The 18,163-nt window shown below is 47.7% G+C and overlaps 1 protein-coding gene across 1 annotated transcript in view; it reads left to right on the forward strand.

The window, feature by feature from the left end:
* Nucleotides 1-14,261, forward strand: part of MARCHF4 (membrane associated ring-CH-type finger 4) — a 109,268-nt gene extending 95,007 nt beyond the window's left edge. The window contains exon 4 of the mRNA XM_032278297.1: nt 12,452-14,261. Within this exon, the coding sequence (XP_032134188.1) occupies nt 12,452-12,819 (368 nt within the window). The 3' untranslated portion in view covers nt 12,820-14,261. The remainder of the gene's footprint in view (nt 1-12,451) is intronic.
* The last annotated feature ends 3,902 nt before the right edge of the window (nt 14,262-18,163 follow it).

The following is an 18,163-nucleotide window of genomic DNA, read 5'->3' on the forward strand; positions in this document are numbered from 1 at the left end:
TGCCAAGTCACTTAGATTTGACCCCACCGGTGGTGGGGAGGCATTGATAAAATTTCAAATGGGGAAATATAATCAGATGTGCATTTTAAACTGAGAACTCTGGCAACTACAGAGAGGGGTCAGAGCTGGACAGAATAGGGAAGGAAGGACTTCATTGGAAAATGCTTGTAATAGGCTAAGCAAGAAACAAAGAGATGCAACATCGTGGCAGTGGGGGAGAAGTGTAGGGATGACCTTGACAGGTACTTAGGATGTAGATTTGATAGGATTGTTTGGGTCCCTTCTAGGTGAATGAGAGTCCCAGGGTGTGGCTTGAGAGGGGAATGCGCACCATAGTGGAGCCTGAGAATGGGATGGACAATGGATAGAAGAAAGGACAACCAAAGGGTATGTCCTCAGCGAAGGTACCAAAGCAAGAGGGCTATCTTAAGCCTAAAATCCAGGCCGAAAGGCAAAAGCCTCTCTAAGCCATGAGTTTGTAGTAGAAGAGAAACAAAATACATGAAGTACATTATGGAATGCAAGGAGAAGGCAGTACCAAGAAGAGGTCTCTTTTTCAGGGTAGAAAGAGGAAGAGGCCTTTTATAGCACACAGGTGGTCCCCTCCTGTGACGCAGAGGAAGATGTTGAGGGTATTGGTCCCATTCTGACAAGGGATGGTGACTGATGGGGTTGAGAGTGGTGATAAAAGAGGGTTAAAAATCTCTGGTAGGCCAGACATGGTAGCTAATGCCTGTAATCCCAGCATTTGGGGAGGCTAAGATAGGATAATCACTTGAATGAAGAAGTTCAAGACCAGCCTAGGCAACATAGCGAGACCTCATCTCTGCAAAATTTTTAAAAATTAGCCAGGCCTGGTGGTGCACACCTGCAGTCCCAGCTACTCAGGAGGCTGAGATGGGAGGATCACCTGAGCCCAGGAGTCCGACGTTATAGCAAGATATGATTGCACCACTGAACTCCAGCCTCGGTGACAAAGTAAGACTTGTCTGAAAAAAAAAAAAGAGGTGGGACGCAGTGGCTCACGCCTGTAATCCCAGAACTTTGCAAGGCCAAGGTGGACAGATCACAAGGTCAGGGGACCAAGACCATCCTGACTAACACAGTGAAACCCCACCTCTACTAAAAGTACAAAAAATTAGCCGGTCATGGTGGCGCGTGCCTGTAGTTCCAGCTACTTGGGAGGCTGAGGCAGGAGAATCACTTGAACCTGGGAGGCGGAGGTTACAGTGAGCTGAGATAATGCCACTGCACTCCAGCCTGGACGACAGAGCGAGACTCTGTCTCAAAAGAAAAAAAAAGAAAGGGAGAAAGAAAAGAAATCCTCTGGTGCATGCCCAGATTTCTGTAGGCTTGAAGACGTATTTGGAAGCGAACAATAAAAGGTGTTTGAAGCTGTGGGTTTTGATGGGATAATGTAGTGCTCAGAGAGTAGGTGGCTGAGGACAGAGGACTAGGGGACACTAACCAAGTAAGGGATGGGTGAAGATAGAGAAAGAGAAAACAGGAGGAAGGACTGAGTCACAAAGACCAGAGTGGTGGGTTTTCCAAGTGGCAGCAGTGCTACAGGATGGCCCAGGGCTCAGCTTCTTACTAACCGTGTGACCTTGAGGAATTGCCACCTCTCCCTGCTTCTCTCTCCTTGTCTATAAAATAGGGTAATAACACCATCATTGAGGGCTGTCCAGAGATTTGAACACTGTGGCACACGTAAAGGACTGTGCCCTCAGGTAATGATCAGGGAACTGGTAAGAAGCGCTTGATTAGGGTGGATTCCCCTCGGAGAGAACACTCAACAAAGGTTTGCCAAAACTGTTGTAATCTGAATGCAACCACAGCCTAGACATAAAAATCACCAGAACCTGTGTCCTCATGTAATTAAAAGTCTGCTCTTATTTGGAGCTGTGCTTTTTCTTGAAGGTTCTTGTTTCCCACCCATGTCCCCTCAATGAGAAGATCTGATTACATCTAATGTCCTCGTTCCACCTGCCTCCTGTTCCGTCATCTATAATGATGCTGTCCTCTGCTGCAGAGAAGCTGACAGAGCCTCCCAGCAAACAAATGGGGCATTCTGTGCTCCAGTGGGTCAAGTTATTAGGATTTAACAAGAGCAAATTAATTAAGGGCTTTGGCACCAAGAAAACATTTTTTTTTCTTTTTTTTTACTTCACAGACCTAAGAGATTGGACATCAAATAGTCAACTCTGCAAAAATGAGGCTCTCTTCTTCGTCATGTTTGTTTTTAACTTGTGATTGAAATGGGGTCAGGGGAAGGAAGGAAAGGAATGTTCCTGAGATTATTTCTGTAGCTTTAAAACAGTAGAATATGGTAATAAGCAAAATTATATAATTTTTTTTGTTGTTGTTGTTAAAGTTTCCTCTATGTGTGGCCCCCTGCGGTTCTTTTCAGTGATTTAAAGATGCCTGGGCCCTGTTCTCTGAGATGAAGGGACTTCAATCTCATTTTATAGCAAACAGGCAGAGGGCGGGGGGCAGCAGGATTGTACAAACATTTTTCTTTCAAACCTAATTTTAATCCATGCTAACTACAAAACATATATATGCTACAAACATTCCTTCCTCTCCTCCTAGCTATAAATGACCCTACCTGTAAAACCTTTTAATTCCCTGATTAGGAAACTTGGAACATTTGGTGGAGGCAGCCTAGTGCAGTACAAGAAACTAGGAAGCAGATCTAGGTCTGAAGACCAGAATAGCCACTGTATTAGTCCATTTTCACACCGCTGTACAGAACTTCCCTGAGACTGGGTAATTTATAAAGATAAGAGGTTTAATTGACTCAGTTCCACATGGCTTGGGAGACCTCAGGAAACTTACAATCATGGTGGAAGGGGAAGGAGTCACCTTCTTCACAAGGGGTCAGGAGAGAGAAGAATGAAGGAGAAACTTCCAAACACTTATGGATCTTGTGAGAATTCACTCACTGTCACAAGAACAGCATGGGGGAAACCACTCCCATGATTCAGTCACCTCCCTCCCTTGACATGTGGGGATTACAGGTCCCTGTCTTGACACATCGGGATTACAATTCAAGATGAGACTTGGGTGGGGACAGAGAGCCAAACGGTATCAACCACTAATCACTTCTGTGCCCTTGGGCAAGTTACTCCCTCTCTATATAACTAGTTCCTCATCTATAAAATGAGAAGGGTGAACCCAACAACCTCCAGGTTCCTTCCAGGTCTGACATCCCAGGATTTGATGTCACTTCCACACTGAGATGTCAGGGCTCACAGAGGCTGACACTTGTGGCTGTGGGGCATTCCCAGCAATGTTGAGCTGGGGCACAAAACTTATATAAGAAGCAGCAGCCGCAGAAACTGGTGAGATGATGCCCATCCAAATTCTGTTACTTGCATGTGGCTTATCTGGCTTTCTAGATTCTGTGTTAACTTCTTCCCACCTACCCAGGGCCTCCTGTGACGGCCACTTATCTCCACAGCCAAGTGGCTGGAGGCTTAGAGATGAAGATGACCAATTTAGAAGCAGATGCACCAAACGAGCACTGTCCCCTTCCAAGGAGACCCCTTGAGAGGCACTTCATTTATCCCAGCTGTGCTGATGAAGCTCAACATATATTAGGAATATCTCTTGGGAACTGTCTTTGGCACAGAACAGATTCAGGAGTGGCCTGTCTGTTGGCAGTGGGTTTGTGGCTAGAAATAGCCCCAGTGTGATATATAAGGTGGATGCTCAAGCCAGCTAATACATTTGGGGAAAACGTAAAACATGCCATCAAGCAACAAACTTCTTTTATCGTGTGGCCCCCTAACCTAGAGCTGAAGGTGTGTTAGTTAGGGTACCTTCCTGCAGATATATATATATATAAAAAAAGCTCCTATGTATCCATGGTTAACCCAATAGAAGTTCCTGAGCAGTAGGAGATTCTCTTCCACACAGCAATTTGGAGTCCCAAGTTCCTTCCCCCTGTGGGCTCCACAGGCCCCTTGGGCTGCTGAGTCTTTTGCCTTCAGCTAATAGAAAATTAAAGAGAGCATGAATAAGTCATCTTTTGCCCCAGCCCTTCACACATTTTCCCTCAATACCCATTTCTTTTTTCTTTCTTTTTATTTTTTATTTTTATTGGGCAAACCCCATTCTATAAAAATCAAATGGAACGAGTGCTCCCTAGACCCATTTCTTAAATGCTGGCCTGGCTCGTGGTCACATTCAGTACCAGTCACCTGGTCCCACCTTGGTGCAAAAAACTAGAAAATGTAATTTCTTCTCAGTGGCAACTTATGCCAAGGAAAGAGAGTAAGGAATTTTGGTGGATAGTCAGCCATCTCTGTCACAGAAGGCCAACTTCACTGAGCAGTTTCCAGAAATGTTCTGAACTGGAGTAGCCCAATAGGAGTAAATACCCTATTCCAAGGGTAATCCTTGGGATTTTAAAAGACAACTCTGATTAGATATAGAAAGGTGTTGACATGTTTACTTAAATAAACTGCTTTCATAACTTTATAGTAACTTTACAATAAGCTTTGTAATTTTATAATAGCTCATGTGCTATGCAGCCTGGCCATACCTGTGCCCAGCATAAAGCTGCACCCTGGAGTATACTGGGCAGGTGGTGAGGTTGTCAACCTGGCCTCTCCCAGCAGCACCCCCAGAACCCACCAAAAATAGCTGGTTATATTCATTTCTTTCTTTTTTTTTTTGAGACAGAGTCTCACTCTGTCACCCAGGTTGGAGCGCAGTGGTGCAATCTTGGCTCACTGCAACCTCTGCCTCCCAGGTTCAGTGATTCTTCTGCCAAAGCCTCCCAAGTAGCTGGGACTACAGGCATGCACCACTATGCCTGGCTAATTTTTTTATTTTTAGTAGAGACGAGGTGTCACCATATTGGCCACGCTGGTCTCGAACTCCTGACCTCAAGATCTGCCTGCCTCAGCCTCCCAAAGTACTGGGATTAAAGGTGTGAGCTACCACACCCAACCAGATATATTCATTTCTTTTGACCCTTGCCTGATATGTGCTTTGGTTCAGGTTCTCAACAGAGCTGGACAGTGGAGGAGTGGAATCTGGAAGATGGGTGGTTGGCAATGGTAGGGCTTCAGAGTAAGACACTACTAGGTCTCACCCAATAGCTGTCTGAGAGCAGGGAATTTTGCATGGGAGGAGAATGCCTCTCTGCAGCGGGAGAGGAGGCACGGGTGTGAGAATCAGTTGGTCTCTAGAGCACTTTTTAGCTCTGGTATGTCATTCATCTATAAACAGTGACTCGACTGAGAGTTGGGAAGGGGAGCAGTCGGGAGATGAAAGAGCAGGTGCTTGTGTTGGGGATGAGGCTGCCAATGAAGGAGGAAGAGAGATGAGTGGGCTTTTCTTGTGTTCTGTAATCTCCACCATGATAATCGATATCATGTGACATTGAGTGTTACATGTGTCCCAGGCACAGCAGCAGGTATTGGCACACAGGACTCATGACTTTAATCTCATAACAGTCCTATTATGAGGGTTTATTGATGAGAAAACTGAGTCTCAGAGAGAGGAAGTCCCTTACCTAAAGCTGCAAGATGAGTAAGCGGCAAACACTCTGAAAGCTTAATATTAATACGTACTGACTGGTAAGTTAACTCTCAGTTGTGGGGTACAAAGATCTTTGGGTCTAGGAGAGGAAGTATTTATCTCTTCCATTTCTTCCCATTTTCATGTCTATCACATCTGGAGGTAGATTGCCTTTTAAAATTACGTATAACTCTTTTGGTGATCAAAATGTAGGCCTTCTGCAAGGGATAAAAACCATGTCCTAGCCTAGCAGTCCACACATAGGCAGTATCGGCCTCACCGGAGCCTTCTTAGGAATGCAGATTCTCAGGCCTCAGCCCCGAGCTACTGAGCCAGGAGGCCTCTAGGATTACAGCCTGGGTATCTCTCTTAACAAGCTGTTTGGGTGATTCTGATGCACGGTAGAGTGTGAAAGGCAGCCTGGTGTGGTGGCTTATGCTTGTAATCCCAGCACTTTGGGAGGCTGAGGCGAGAGGGTCACTTGAGTTCAGGAGTTGAGAGCAGCCCGGGCAACACGAGAAAATCCTGCCTCTACGAAAAATACAGAAGTTAGCCAGGCATGGTGGGGTGCACCTGAAGTCCCAGCTACTTGGGAGGCTGAGGTGGGAGGATCGCTGAAGCCCAGAAGGTCGAGGCTATAGTGAGCCATGAACGCATCACTGCACTCCAGCCTGGGCAACAGAGAGAGATCCTGTCTCCAAAAAAAGGGTGAAAAGCATTATTCTAGACTTGTCAGCAACTCTTATGTCACTTAACCCAGTCCACTAGCAGGACACGGAGTCAGTGTGGAATTCTGATGACCCGTGGAGCTTGCAGCTTTATGAGGACAAGGAGCCCCAGAAGGTGGAGAGACATTAGAAAGACGAACGAGACGATACTTCTAGAACTGGATTTCCCATAAATACAGCCCAGGGTTGGGTGCATTGTAGGGGATCACTAGAAAACCATTAAATTAAATTTTAAAGAGCTAGAAAGGACTTAATCAAAACTTTTTGGGTTTCTGATGTTACCATGCCCCCTCATTTCCCATTTTCTCCTCCTATGACTTCTCTGCCTGTGTTCACCAGCAGCCTTTCTTCTTAATGGAATCCAGCTTCTTTCTCTGTCCGCTGCCATTTCCCATCCCTTTTCCCTTTTCCCCTCCTCTTCAACCTTGGCCATGTCACCTGCTCCTATCAGACGAACCCCAGTTATCTTCCCCTGTTTTGTGGGCATGTCGCCACCCAAGGAATCAATAAAGAATTTGTAGAGAAGGGAGCAGAGGGAGGGCTGCGAGGAGTGGATTTGAATGAGGTAGTTTGTGCTTTTCCTCTTTTGCCAAACAAGGATTATCTAGAAAAACAGGTGCATCCTCCTCACCTTCAGCCACCTACCCATTAAAATGGTTTAATTACTTCCTGAACACTAGACAGTTAGATAATTGGAAGGCGGCATTCACACCAGAAATTTAAGTCACACTCTTCAATCAGGATAAAATTGTCTGATCAAGAAGCTAATTGAGAATCAAATGTAATGACCCTTACTAGAAAGGGTGAGTTTGGGGTTTCAGAAGACCTTGCTTCTCTCTCCCCAGACTCCATCTCTTCCACTGTCATCATTACACTCCTGGTGCTGTGTTAGCTGCCAGAGACTTAACCAGACCGGGCTCTGTCCTCAAGAGGCTTACAGTCTGGAGAAAAGATCATAGCAACATTCAAAGAAAGTCTGTGGACTAAATGGAGAGATGAATGGCGTCAGTGCCAAGGGTGCATAGGTGCACACTCAAAAGGTTGGCAGAGATGATGGGAGTTGGTACAGTTGGGAGAGGGTGAGAGAGTGGGACAGAAAGGAAGTCTCTTTGTTCAGCATCTGTCAGACCAGAGCAGAGGGTCCACAAGTGATCTTCAGGAGATTTAGTACAAGGACAATTTGTCTGGTTTTTTTCCCCTCCAGAGAGATGGTCTTTCCTTTCATTAGATCCTCAAAAGGGCGTGATCCAAACAAAGGGCTAGAAACTCCGAGGCTACCTCTTTCAATGAACATTGAAGACTTGTTGGGCGATGCATGATTTCAGATTCAGCTGGAACACTGGAAGAGAAAGTGGCCGTGCGGGTGGCTCTGGTCTCTGAGAATTGAAGCCTGTTGGAAACTGAAGAGGCTCTGAGGTTTTGCATCAGGTGGCTGGGGTGACTCATTGCTGTTTGCTCCAAGCTGGCTCCTCCCCTGGATCCTCAGTGGCTGTGGGATGAAACCCACAATGCCATCATCTCATCCACCAGCACAGGGCCCGGCTCCTGGCAGCCTCACTCTCTGCACCAGCATCCCTGTCCTGCTCAGCTCCTTCCTACATCTGAGCCCCTCTTCCCAGCCCTTCACCATGCTCCCTGCACCTCATGGTCCTTCATTATTGACCTCCTCTCTGTGCATTCTCTCCATCTTTCCTACCTGAAGCATGGCTGTCTCCTGAGAACACTATTTCCCTCATGCTGGTGGTGGCTTTTCTTTCTTCGATACGCTGCACCCTGTGCGGTCTGGAGGTGGGGTCCGTGTCCTTCTTGATTTCCATTACCACTCACAGCTACTTCTCTTCCTTCATCCTTCAGAAGCCCCAATGCATGCATCCATCTATCTTCCTTTCCTTTTTCTTTTCTTTTCTTTCTCTTTCTTTCTTTCTTTCTTTCTTTCTTTCTTTCTTTCTTTCTTTCTTTCTCTTTCTTTCTTTCTTTCTCTTTTTCTTTCTTTCTTTTCTTTCTTCTTTCTTTTCTTTCTTTCTCTTTCTTTTCCTTCCATCCTTCCTTCCTCTCTTCCTCTCTTCCTCTGTTTCTTTTCTTGGGAGTCTTGCTCTTGTCACCCAGGCTGGACTCCAAGAGCATGATCTCAGCTCAGTGCAACCGCTGCCTCTCAGGTTCAAGCAATTTTCCTGCCTCAGCCTCCCAAGTAGTTGGAATTACAGCCATGTGTCACCACACCTGGCTTATTTTTGTATTTTTATTAGAGACGGGGTTTCACCATGTTGGCCTGGCTGGTCTTGAACTTCTGACCTCAGATGATCGACCCGCCTCGGCCTCCTAAAGTGCTGGGATTACAGCCATGAGCCACCACGCCTGGCCGAAGTGCATCTTTCTTTACCACCCATTTTCCCTTCTGGATGCTGTTGGCTGCTGGCTGCCTACTCAGTCCTCAGATGCTCTTGTGCACCTGCTCATTCACTCCCCCTACTCCTGTCCTCACCACCTGCATAGATCAATGTTTGGCAGAGATGGGGCTGTCCCCCAGAGGCATTTTGGAAATGCCTAGGGTTTGTCTGTTTTTCAACGTAGTTGCGCTGCAGCATTTTCACTGAAACTTATATTGTTTTGTTATAAAAGATTTCCCTTTATTATTTTTATTTTACATTATCTGTTAGGACATTATATTAATTTAAAGACACAGTAGCTTATAGTAGCTTATGAATTTCATTTCAGGATAGGAACGGGGATGTTAAAGTATATTTGTTATAAAAAGGGGATGTTTGGTCCGATGGCATTGAGGATGGCTGATGCAGATGTCTTTCCAATTCCCTGGCTTTGCTCTGGCTCCAAAGATCTTTTCGTCCAGCACACTCCAGCCCCAATCAAATGGTCACATCCTAGAATCATAATCACCAGTAACCATACCACTTATAAGATCTAGATTTAAACATCCCACTCTCTGACCATTACCCCCCATTCACTGGCTCCAATCATCCTCCGACTTCGTAGAGGCCTCCTGGCCTTGACCCTCTCACATTCCACTTTTCATGATTCCTTATACCTTTTTATTCTCCCCCATCCCCAGCCTGGGCTCCGTGTCTAGCATGATAACCATTCTCTTGCAAGCACATATAATTCTCATGTCTGCTTGCCCAGGGAAACAGTCTACCCTGGTGAAACCCAAGTGCCTTCTTCCACATGTGCACCTGAGCAAGCGGTTTGAAGGGATGGAGAAAAATCACACAATCAGTGATGAGATTCACTTCAGATTTATCTCAAATGGACGCTTAACAGAGTGAGCTAATTCTACCACATCCCCCTTGTAAATTCACACTCCTACATTCCAAGATAATTATTTCCCACCTTCTCCTCTCTCCACAGATCTTTAACACTTCCTCCCTTATCTCTTCTATCTTAGCTGATGACATCGTGGGGGGAAAAAGATGTACTTGGAAGATAACTACCTGATTTTCCCGCTGACATTTCCATCATTCTTCCTCCATCTGTGCCCATGGAGCCAGTGGACATTTCCCATTTTACTCAGGCTGACCACTTGATAACATTGAAAAAAGTCACTGCACCCTTTCCGAACCTTTGCCTAGGCTTTCGGGTCTCCACACTTGCTGGTCTTGCTTCTACCTCATTGGTTGCTTTTTTTTTTTTTTCTTTTTTTGAGACAGAGTCTCACTCTGTTGCCTGGGCTGGAATGCAGTGGCACAATCATCTCGGCTCACTGCAACCTCCACCTCCCAGGTTCAAGTGATTCTCCTGCCTCAGCCGCCTGAGTAGCTAGGACTACAGGTGCCCGCTACCATACCTGGCTAATTTTTGTGTTTTTTTGTAGAGATGTGGTTTCACCATATTGGCCAGGATGGTCTTGAACTCCTGACCTTGTGATCCACCCCCCCTCAGCCTCCCAAAGTGCTGGGATTACAGGCGTGAGCCACCATGCCTGGCCTTGGTTGCTTCTTTTGAGGCTCATTCACTGGCCCTATCTCCACCAAAGCCTGCACCACACCTCTAAACGTCTGAAGCCCAGGACTCTGTCGCTGGTCTTCTTCTCTTCCCTCCGAGGTCTCAGCCATTCCCAGGTGTTCAGGTCCCACCTCTACACCTGGCTTCAATCTCCAGGCCAGGCCTCTCCTTAAGCTTTGGACTCATTTGTCCAATTGCCCACCTGACCCTGCCAGCTAGATTTCTACCAGACACTTTAACCATGACCAAAGTGTAGCTAGTAGTCACTCTGATAGGCTTGAATCATGGCCCCCAGAGACATCCAGGTCCCAACCCCTGAACCTGTCAATGTTACGTTATATGGAAAACGACTTTACCAATGTGATTAATTTAAGGATCTTGAAATGGGGACAGTATCCTGGATTACTCAGGTGGGCCCTAAATGTAGCCACAAGTGTTCTTACAAGAAGGAGAGGGAGATCTGATGCCAGAAGAGTTGTAGGAGAGGTGAGAACAGAAGAAAGAGGCTGGAGCGATGCAAGGAAGAGGCAGAAACTGCAATTTCTAGAAGCTGAAAAAAGACAAGGAGACGGATTCTTCCCCCTCAAAGCCTCCAGAAAGAACTGGAAGGTGCCCTGCTGACACCGCATGTCAGCCCCGGGGGACTGATTTTGGACTTTAGTTCTGGTCTGCAGAACTGTAAGGGAAACATGCGTGCCATTTTAAGGTAGCGGATGTGTGGTACTCTGCCACAGCAACAATAGGCAACCAATCTGTCACCGCAGCCACCACACAAATCCATAGCCCGCCCCTGGTTCCCGCCACATCTCAGAAAATGGTTTCCCATTCATGCAGCCGCTGAGGCCAAGAGCTTCCGAGTTGTCCAGATCTTTCTCTTCACTCCCAGCATGCCAGTCAGCAAGTCTTCAGCTCTACTCTCAGCCTGACTCCAGCAGTTTCTCACTGCTCCACTGCCACGACCCTAGTCAATGTTGTCACCACTTCCAACTCGCACGACGTCACCACTTCCTGCTTGGTCTTCCACTCCTTCTCTTGGCCCTCTTCACAGGAGCCACAGGGGGCTTTATGGAGGGCGAATTAGATCACATCATTCCCCCTATCGAAACCGTCAGTGGTTTCCCATTGTAATCAGGATAGAATGCAAATCCCTTCCCATGGCCTGCAAGGCCCTACCATCCATTGGCCTCTGCTGCACTGTGTTGGTCACGCTGACCTTCTCTCTGAGCTCATTCATTCCATTCCTACCTCCTGGGCTTTGCACTTGGAGTTCCTACCACCAAACAGCTCTCTCGCTAGATCTTGGCATGGGTCTCTCCTGTTCATCAGTTAAGTCTCAACTCAGATGTGGTCTCCTCCAAAAGGCCTTTCCCACCTCTTGCTGAAACAGGATCCCAGTGCCCACAGCCAGCGGCTTTTACCCCAGTTATCCTCCTTAAGGCATTTTTCAGCACCTGAAATTGTCACATTGGTTTGTTTCCACGTCCATTGCGTGTCCCCAAGAAAATGTAAGCTCTCAGAGGGTGTCCTGCTGACCGCAATATCCCCAGTTCTTGGCACACAGTAGGCACACAATGATTATTTCTTTGCCTTGCTGCCTGGTGTAGCTTGTTTCCACCTCTGTCACTGACCCTGGCAGATATAACTGCATCAAAGTGATCTCTCCCAGGGCTGTTTGCATCTCGGTAGCATTGGGGTATCTTCCAGGGCTGTTTGCATCTCGGTAGCACTGGGGTATCTCCCAGGGCCATTTGCATCTTGGTAGCATTGGGGTATCTGTGCAAAGAGCTAACCAGTGGGGTTTCCAGCAATCTTTAGCAGGTGTGGAGTGACCGACCATGGGCTTTCTTTTGTGGCGCTTTAAAAGCACACAATTCACTCAACATCTGCTAAGGACTGGGTGCCATGGATACATAATAGAGGGAGGGAAAGATATTTATATTATGCCTCAGTGGATGAACGTGAATTTTGTCAAGGCAGGAATGGGGTGGGGTGGGGTGGAAGTGGGCGAAGGCATTGCCTGAAGGTGCTCAATTATTTCACGGACTCGGCGTGATGGCCCCTCCACCTTCTGCCTCCCAGAGACTTGCTGAGCCTAGGAATCTCGGGTTGGCCCTCCTGTGGCTCAGCACTGGAGCCAACGCCCATACCTTTCGTAGATTCAGAGATTGCGGTCTCCTGGCAGTGACCCGCTTCCTCTCATTTGGCCTCTGTTTCTCCTCTCCCTGTTGCCTCAGGTCTCATCATCCACGAGGGACCCTCAGTATACCGCATCTTTAAACGGTGGCAGGCTGTCAACCAGCAGTGGAAAGTGCTGAACTATGACAAGACAAAAGACCTGGAGGATCAAAAGGCAGGAGGCAGGACGAACCCCCGGACCTCCTCATCCACCCAGGCCAACATCCCCTCGGAGGAGGAGGAGGCTGCAGGCACCCCTGCCACTGAGCAGGGCCCTGCCCAGGCTGCCGGCCACCCCTCAGGCCCTCTGTCCCATCACCACTGTGCTTATACCATCCTGCACATCCTGAGTCACTTGAGACCTCATGAACAGCGGAGTCCACCGGGCAGCAGCAGAGAGCTGGTCATGAGAGTCACGACAGTGTGAGAGCTGAGGCCCAGAAGGAAGGCCATGACCGCCACTGGGGGTCGAGCAGGGTGGGGAGGCGTGGTGGCACCCCCGGAGCCAGCAGAGGGAGCAGGCAGAGGCTGGGGGCCTGGTGGGAGTCCTGGTGCAGGGTCGGAGTGGGAGTGAGGCTGGCGCAGGAGCAGTTCTGTGATTTCCAGTCAGTGCCACTCTCCGCAACAGCAATGAAAACCAACACAAACTCAACAACAAAGTGCAATACAGGCTGAACCTGGCCCAGCAGAAGAAACCTGCCCCAGTGCACCCGCAGGCAAGGTACCTGAGAAGCAGAGGCTGAGGGCAGGCAAACCCTGTGTGACTGGTGGCAGTGCCAGAGGCCAAGGGGGCCAAGAGGAGAAGCATCTGTGGTCTGCTCTGTTCTCTCATTTGTTTTGTTTCTCCTGGGGCTGTGTCCTGCAGGCAGCCGGGAAAGAGGGAGGCACGGGTGTGAGCTGGCGGGGACACACGGCCTTTGGGGCTCCTGGGCTCATTTGAACGGGCAAGATTCGCTGGCAAATGGCTGTGGGGATGGTGGGGTGGATGGTCAGGGAGGGAGGCGCAGGGAGGGAGATGCTGGTGTGAGCAGCCAGAGGGAGAGCTGTGTCTCCTTTCTAAAGGAACTTCCAACCTGGAACTCCTAATTTCAGGTGGGTTCTAAGAGGGCTTAGGTTTGGAAAAGGGTGTCTTTCTCTGCCCTTGTTAATTTATTTTATAGTGATTTGGCTCAAAGATGTTTACAGGACACACACACACACACACACACACACACACACACACACCCCTAGAGAAAAGTACAGATTTCCAGTGGGTATTTCAAGCACAGTTCTGCTGTTGTGGCTTCAGCTTTGGAAGCTGTCAATCCCAGAGCAACTTTCCCAACTACCCAACCCCACCATGGCCAGGACGTGTGCAATGTCAGCCCCTTCCTGCCTCGGCACACACACTGACCCAGTCCACTCATGGTAGGGCACCCCCAATCTAGGGGCTTTTTTGAGAGAGCAGCTGCAGTAGTTGGGAGGAGCTTGGCCAGTGTGCCCTAAGGAGTGGAGTAGAGCCCAGTCTAAGTATTCCTTGCTGCTTGGAACCCTCCCCAAAGAGGCAGATGGGCGGATGCTCAGTGCTTTGTGCTCCCTGGTCCTTCCTGTGCCACCAGGTGGGCCCTGGGGTGCCTGGCAGGGAGCACTACCCCTGGGCCCCCACCTTGCTTTCTCTGGGGACCCTGCCAGTGAAAGCCACTGGGTGGTCACCTGCAGAGTTTCTGGTTGTCACTGCACAATGACCGCGTCATCCGTGGGTATTAAAAGGACACTGTCAAGTACTTTTTTAAACTAGTTTTTAGGGTTTTTTAAAACTCTCTGTTGTTTGTAATATTCTCTTAAAAGCTTGAAAATAAAATTTCTTTCCCTACCAGTAGTGTCCCTTTCCATATGCGAGTTTTTCTTCCTCTTCCCTATCCTCCCTCTGTGGTGTAAACAGCCTTCTTTCTCCCTGTGTCTGCTCCACCCCTAGATTCTCCTCCATGACAAGAAATCAAGCACACTTTCATTTCTCCTTTGAGGGTATGGATGGGGCAGGGCAGGCAGGGATGTTCTCTGCTGTGTGCCTGTGTGTGAATCCGCAGTGAACTCCTGGCCTCTTCTTGGCTTCCTAGCAGACAGAGTTCTTCAGGTCCCAGGCTCTCCCAAAGATTCTGCCCTAGGAATCCTAGAAGCAGAGACCATTGGTGTTGGGGGAAGTCTGGAGAGCTCCACTCCGTCCAGTCATTTCCCAGAGGCTGGGGGAGCCACAGACAGGAGAGGGGTGTTAGGATCTCAATTGCTCTGACAGTTTCCTTTGACTATCAGAGGACAGCACCCACGTTAAGGCCTCAGGAGAGGGCTTGGACCTATTATGAGGCAGCAGACAAGATCTTTCTCCCTTCAACTTAACCTGGCTTTCCCATCCTGGGGCTGGTTGTGGGTCCAGCAGCAACATCAGTGGAGTGTGCACAGGCTTAAAGAGCTTCCTCCCCGATGAGACTCACAATCCAGAGAGTTAAGAAAGGCACAGTTGGAGAGAGACTGAAGGACACTTACAAGGAAAACATACAAACGAGCAAAAACCAATCACATCGTGCAAATAAACCACGTGGATTAAGTGTGTTTATTTTTCAGTATAGGCTAGGAACAGGTCTTTCAGTTTAATTAAACATTTATGGAGACTATAGATATGTTATATGGACGATTTTTAAAAAAAATATTACACAGTGGATTGCAGTGGCACATGCTTTAGTCCTAGCTACTTGGGAGGCTGAGGCAGGAAAATCACTTTAACCCAAAAGTTTGAGGCCAGCCTGGGCAACATAGCAAGACCCCATTTCTAAAAAGAAAAAAAGGCTGGGCGCAGTGGCTCATGCCTGTAATTCCAGCACTTGGGGAGGCCGAGGTGGGCAGATCATTTGAGGCTAGGAGTTCGAGACTAGCGTGGTCAACATGGTGAATTGCCATCTCTACTAAAAATACAAAATTAGCCGGACATGGTGGCACATACCTGTAATCCCAGCTACTCGGGAGGCTGAGACAGGAGAATTGCTTGAACCTGGGAGGTGGAGGTTGCAGTGAGCTGAGATTGCACCACTGCACTCCAGCCTAGACAATAGAGCAAGATTCAGTATCAAAAAGAAGTATTATAATACAACGAAATATGCATATCATCAAAACTACAGTGGCCATCATGTTATCTTTCTTTGGTGGTTCACAAGGCTCTTCAGACTCTCGCAGCCATTCAGGGTCATCATTTGAATATGTTGTACTGAAGAAGAAGAGGCAATGAATAACATATTTTTGAAGAATGCTGGAGTTTGTTGGATCTTGATAATGCAAGCTCCAAGAGAACAAAGACCTCATCTCCCTTGTTTACTGCCATATTTTCAGGACCCACAGCAGTCCCTGGCACACAGTAGGTACTCAATGACCATTTTGGAATAAGTAAGACTCTCTTGGAAGAGTACCAGAGTACCTTCAACATTCAGGAGACATGCCTCCTCTTCTTTCAACTTACATTCTAACACACAAGGTCAATTGCAGAGTAGAAAAGAAAGATCAAGTTCTGACTTCCCCACACAACAGGATGGTAAATTCATTGGGGAATTAAATTTATGGGTACAGAAGTGAAAAAATTGGGGTTTTATATTTTATATGCATCTCTGGGAAGCAAGGCAAAAGTACACCCTGATGACCAGACGTAACTGCCTCCTTTCAGATGTGCAAGTCATCCTTCATGCCATCAGGCAAATGTCTATATTTCCTGTGGAGTTATTTAACACAGAGCAAAGAAAAGCAGCCCAGAGTTCCATTGCACATCATCTGCAAGTATGGCCCACGTATGGGGCAAGATACTAGCTAACATCTGACGTTCTTACTATGTGCAAGGCACCTAATGGAATGCTTTATGTGTACTAATTCACTCCATAGTCCAACAACATGATGAAACAGATTCCATTCTTATCTTCATTTTGCAGATGTGGACTCTGAGGCCAAGAGGTTAAGTAACTTGCCCATAATCACCAGCCAGGATCCCATCCGCAGAAATCTGGCTTTTTCGTTTTTTTATTTTGAGACAGAGTTTTGCTCTTGTTACCCAGGCTGGAGTGCAATGGCACAATCTCGGCTTACTGCAACCTCTGCCTCCTGGGTTCAAGTGATTCTCCAGACTCAGCCTCCCAAGTGGCTGGGATGACCTGTGCCCGCCACCACACCCAACTAATTCTTGTATTATTAGTAGAGATGGGGTTTCGCCATGTTGGCCAGGCTAGTCTCAAACTCCTGACCTCAGGGAATAGGCCCACCTCGGCCTCCCAAAGTGCTGGGATTACAGGCATGAGCCACTGTGCCCAGTCAGCAATCCAGCTTTGAGCATAACCACTCCCTCACATTTCCTGAAGGCAACCAACCAATTTAAGGAAAATCTGGGTCAGGTCAACCAGGGAGGTTAGAATGTGAGAGATCTACAGGAAAGCTTTGGAAAGTGGGGCTAAAAATAATAATAATAATTTCTGTCCCCTGCAGAAAGAAAAGCTGAGTTTACATGACAATTCTTGCTGTTATCCAGATAATATCTGGTTGAATGAAGCCTATATAATAGAGGGTTGGTTATATTTGAGAACAATGGAATTCTGAAAGGTCAATAGGAATAGTTCAATCATATTTTTATGGGGAAAGGGCCAAGATTCATATGGGTTCACAGGGGCCTCATCTCCTGATTTAAAAAAAAAAAAAAAAGTTATCCTGTTTGGGGATTAGACTTTGGCATTGGTTCCAAATGAGTGGTGCAGACTGGCAGGCTGGGGGTTCTAGTCACTGTCCATAGCACTTAGGAGGACCCCACAATATGAGGTCTTGTCTTCACTTCTCAGGAAAATCAGATGTCACCATCTTAGAACACAGAGACTCCAAAATCATAGAATTTTTGCAGTCTCCATGAGATAACTGTCATTTCTTTGTTTTGCCTGTGAGATCCAAATGTATGGCAGAGGGTAGGGACGTGGTTTGACAGGACAAGAACCAATTTCTAAGGAGAATGATGTGCTTTCTAAGCAGAATTCCTCATATTGTGGAGGTGAGAGGCAGCGGCGGTGGAAGGAGAAATGCGTATTGTATTGTTCCTCACTACCTTTCCTCAAATTATCCCGCTACACCATTGACGCAGTGGTCCCAAAGCCATCTCCTCACACTTTCTCACTCTCCTTATTGGTAGAATAGAACATGGGGACTGGGCAATGCTTGGGGTGCTGTGGACAGTTGGGTGAGACTCCAGAATGACTCCAAGTGTGAGGATCTAGGACTGGCCTCATCCAGGGTCTGAGCTGCCTTGGCTGGTGGCCAGTGGGCTAGCTCAGTACCTACCTGTCCCACCATGGGTCCGCCTTCACGGGTCCTCCCTCCTCCCCCATCTACTCCTCGCGCAGCCCAACACAGCACCAAGAATCCACTGGCTTTCTTCCTGCCCAAGCCAACCAGTTGAGGTTGAAAACTGCAGCATTCAGCATCCTCTTGGCTCTGGACCACTGGTGGTTGAGGTGAGTCCCTCTTTTTTAAGTGTGTTATCCATAACATGTACCAAAACACCTCACCATCACGCTCAGGTCCAGCCCACCGACTCAGTAGATGTTTAGGGAAGAGGAGGAGCCGTGGCTCAGGAGGGTTTAGGGTTATGGATGAAAAGAGAAGCAGGCTCACCCAGTGCCCATGGCCTCATAACTTTCTAGAGGAAAAAGTCCTAAACACAGCAACCTTGGTGCCCTTGGCATTGGCCAAAGTCTAGCGCTCTGCCATCCTCTGAAGCTCAG

The sequence above is a fragment of the Sapajus apella genome, unplaced genomic scaffold (assembly GCF_009761245.1).
Source record: "Sapajus apella isolate SASKATOON/1434 unplaced genomic scaffold, GSC_monkey_1.0 scaffold10, whole genome shotgun sequence".
NCBI classification, from domain to species: domain Eukaryota; kingdom Metazoa; phylum Chordata; class Mammalia; order Primates; family Cebidae; genus Sapajus; species Sapajus apella.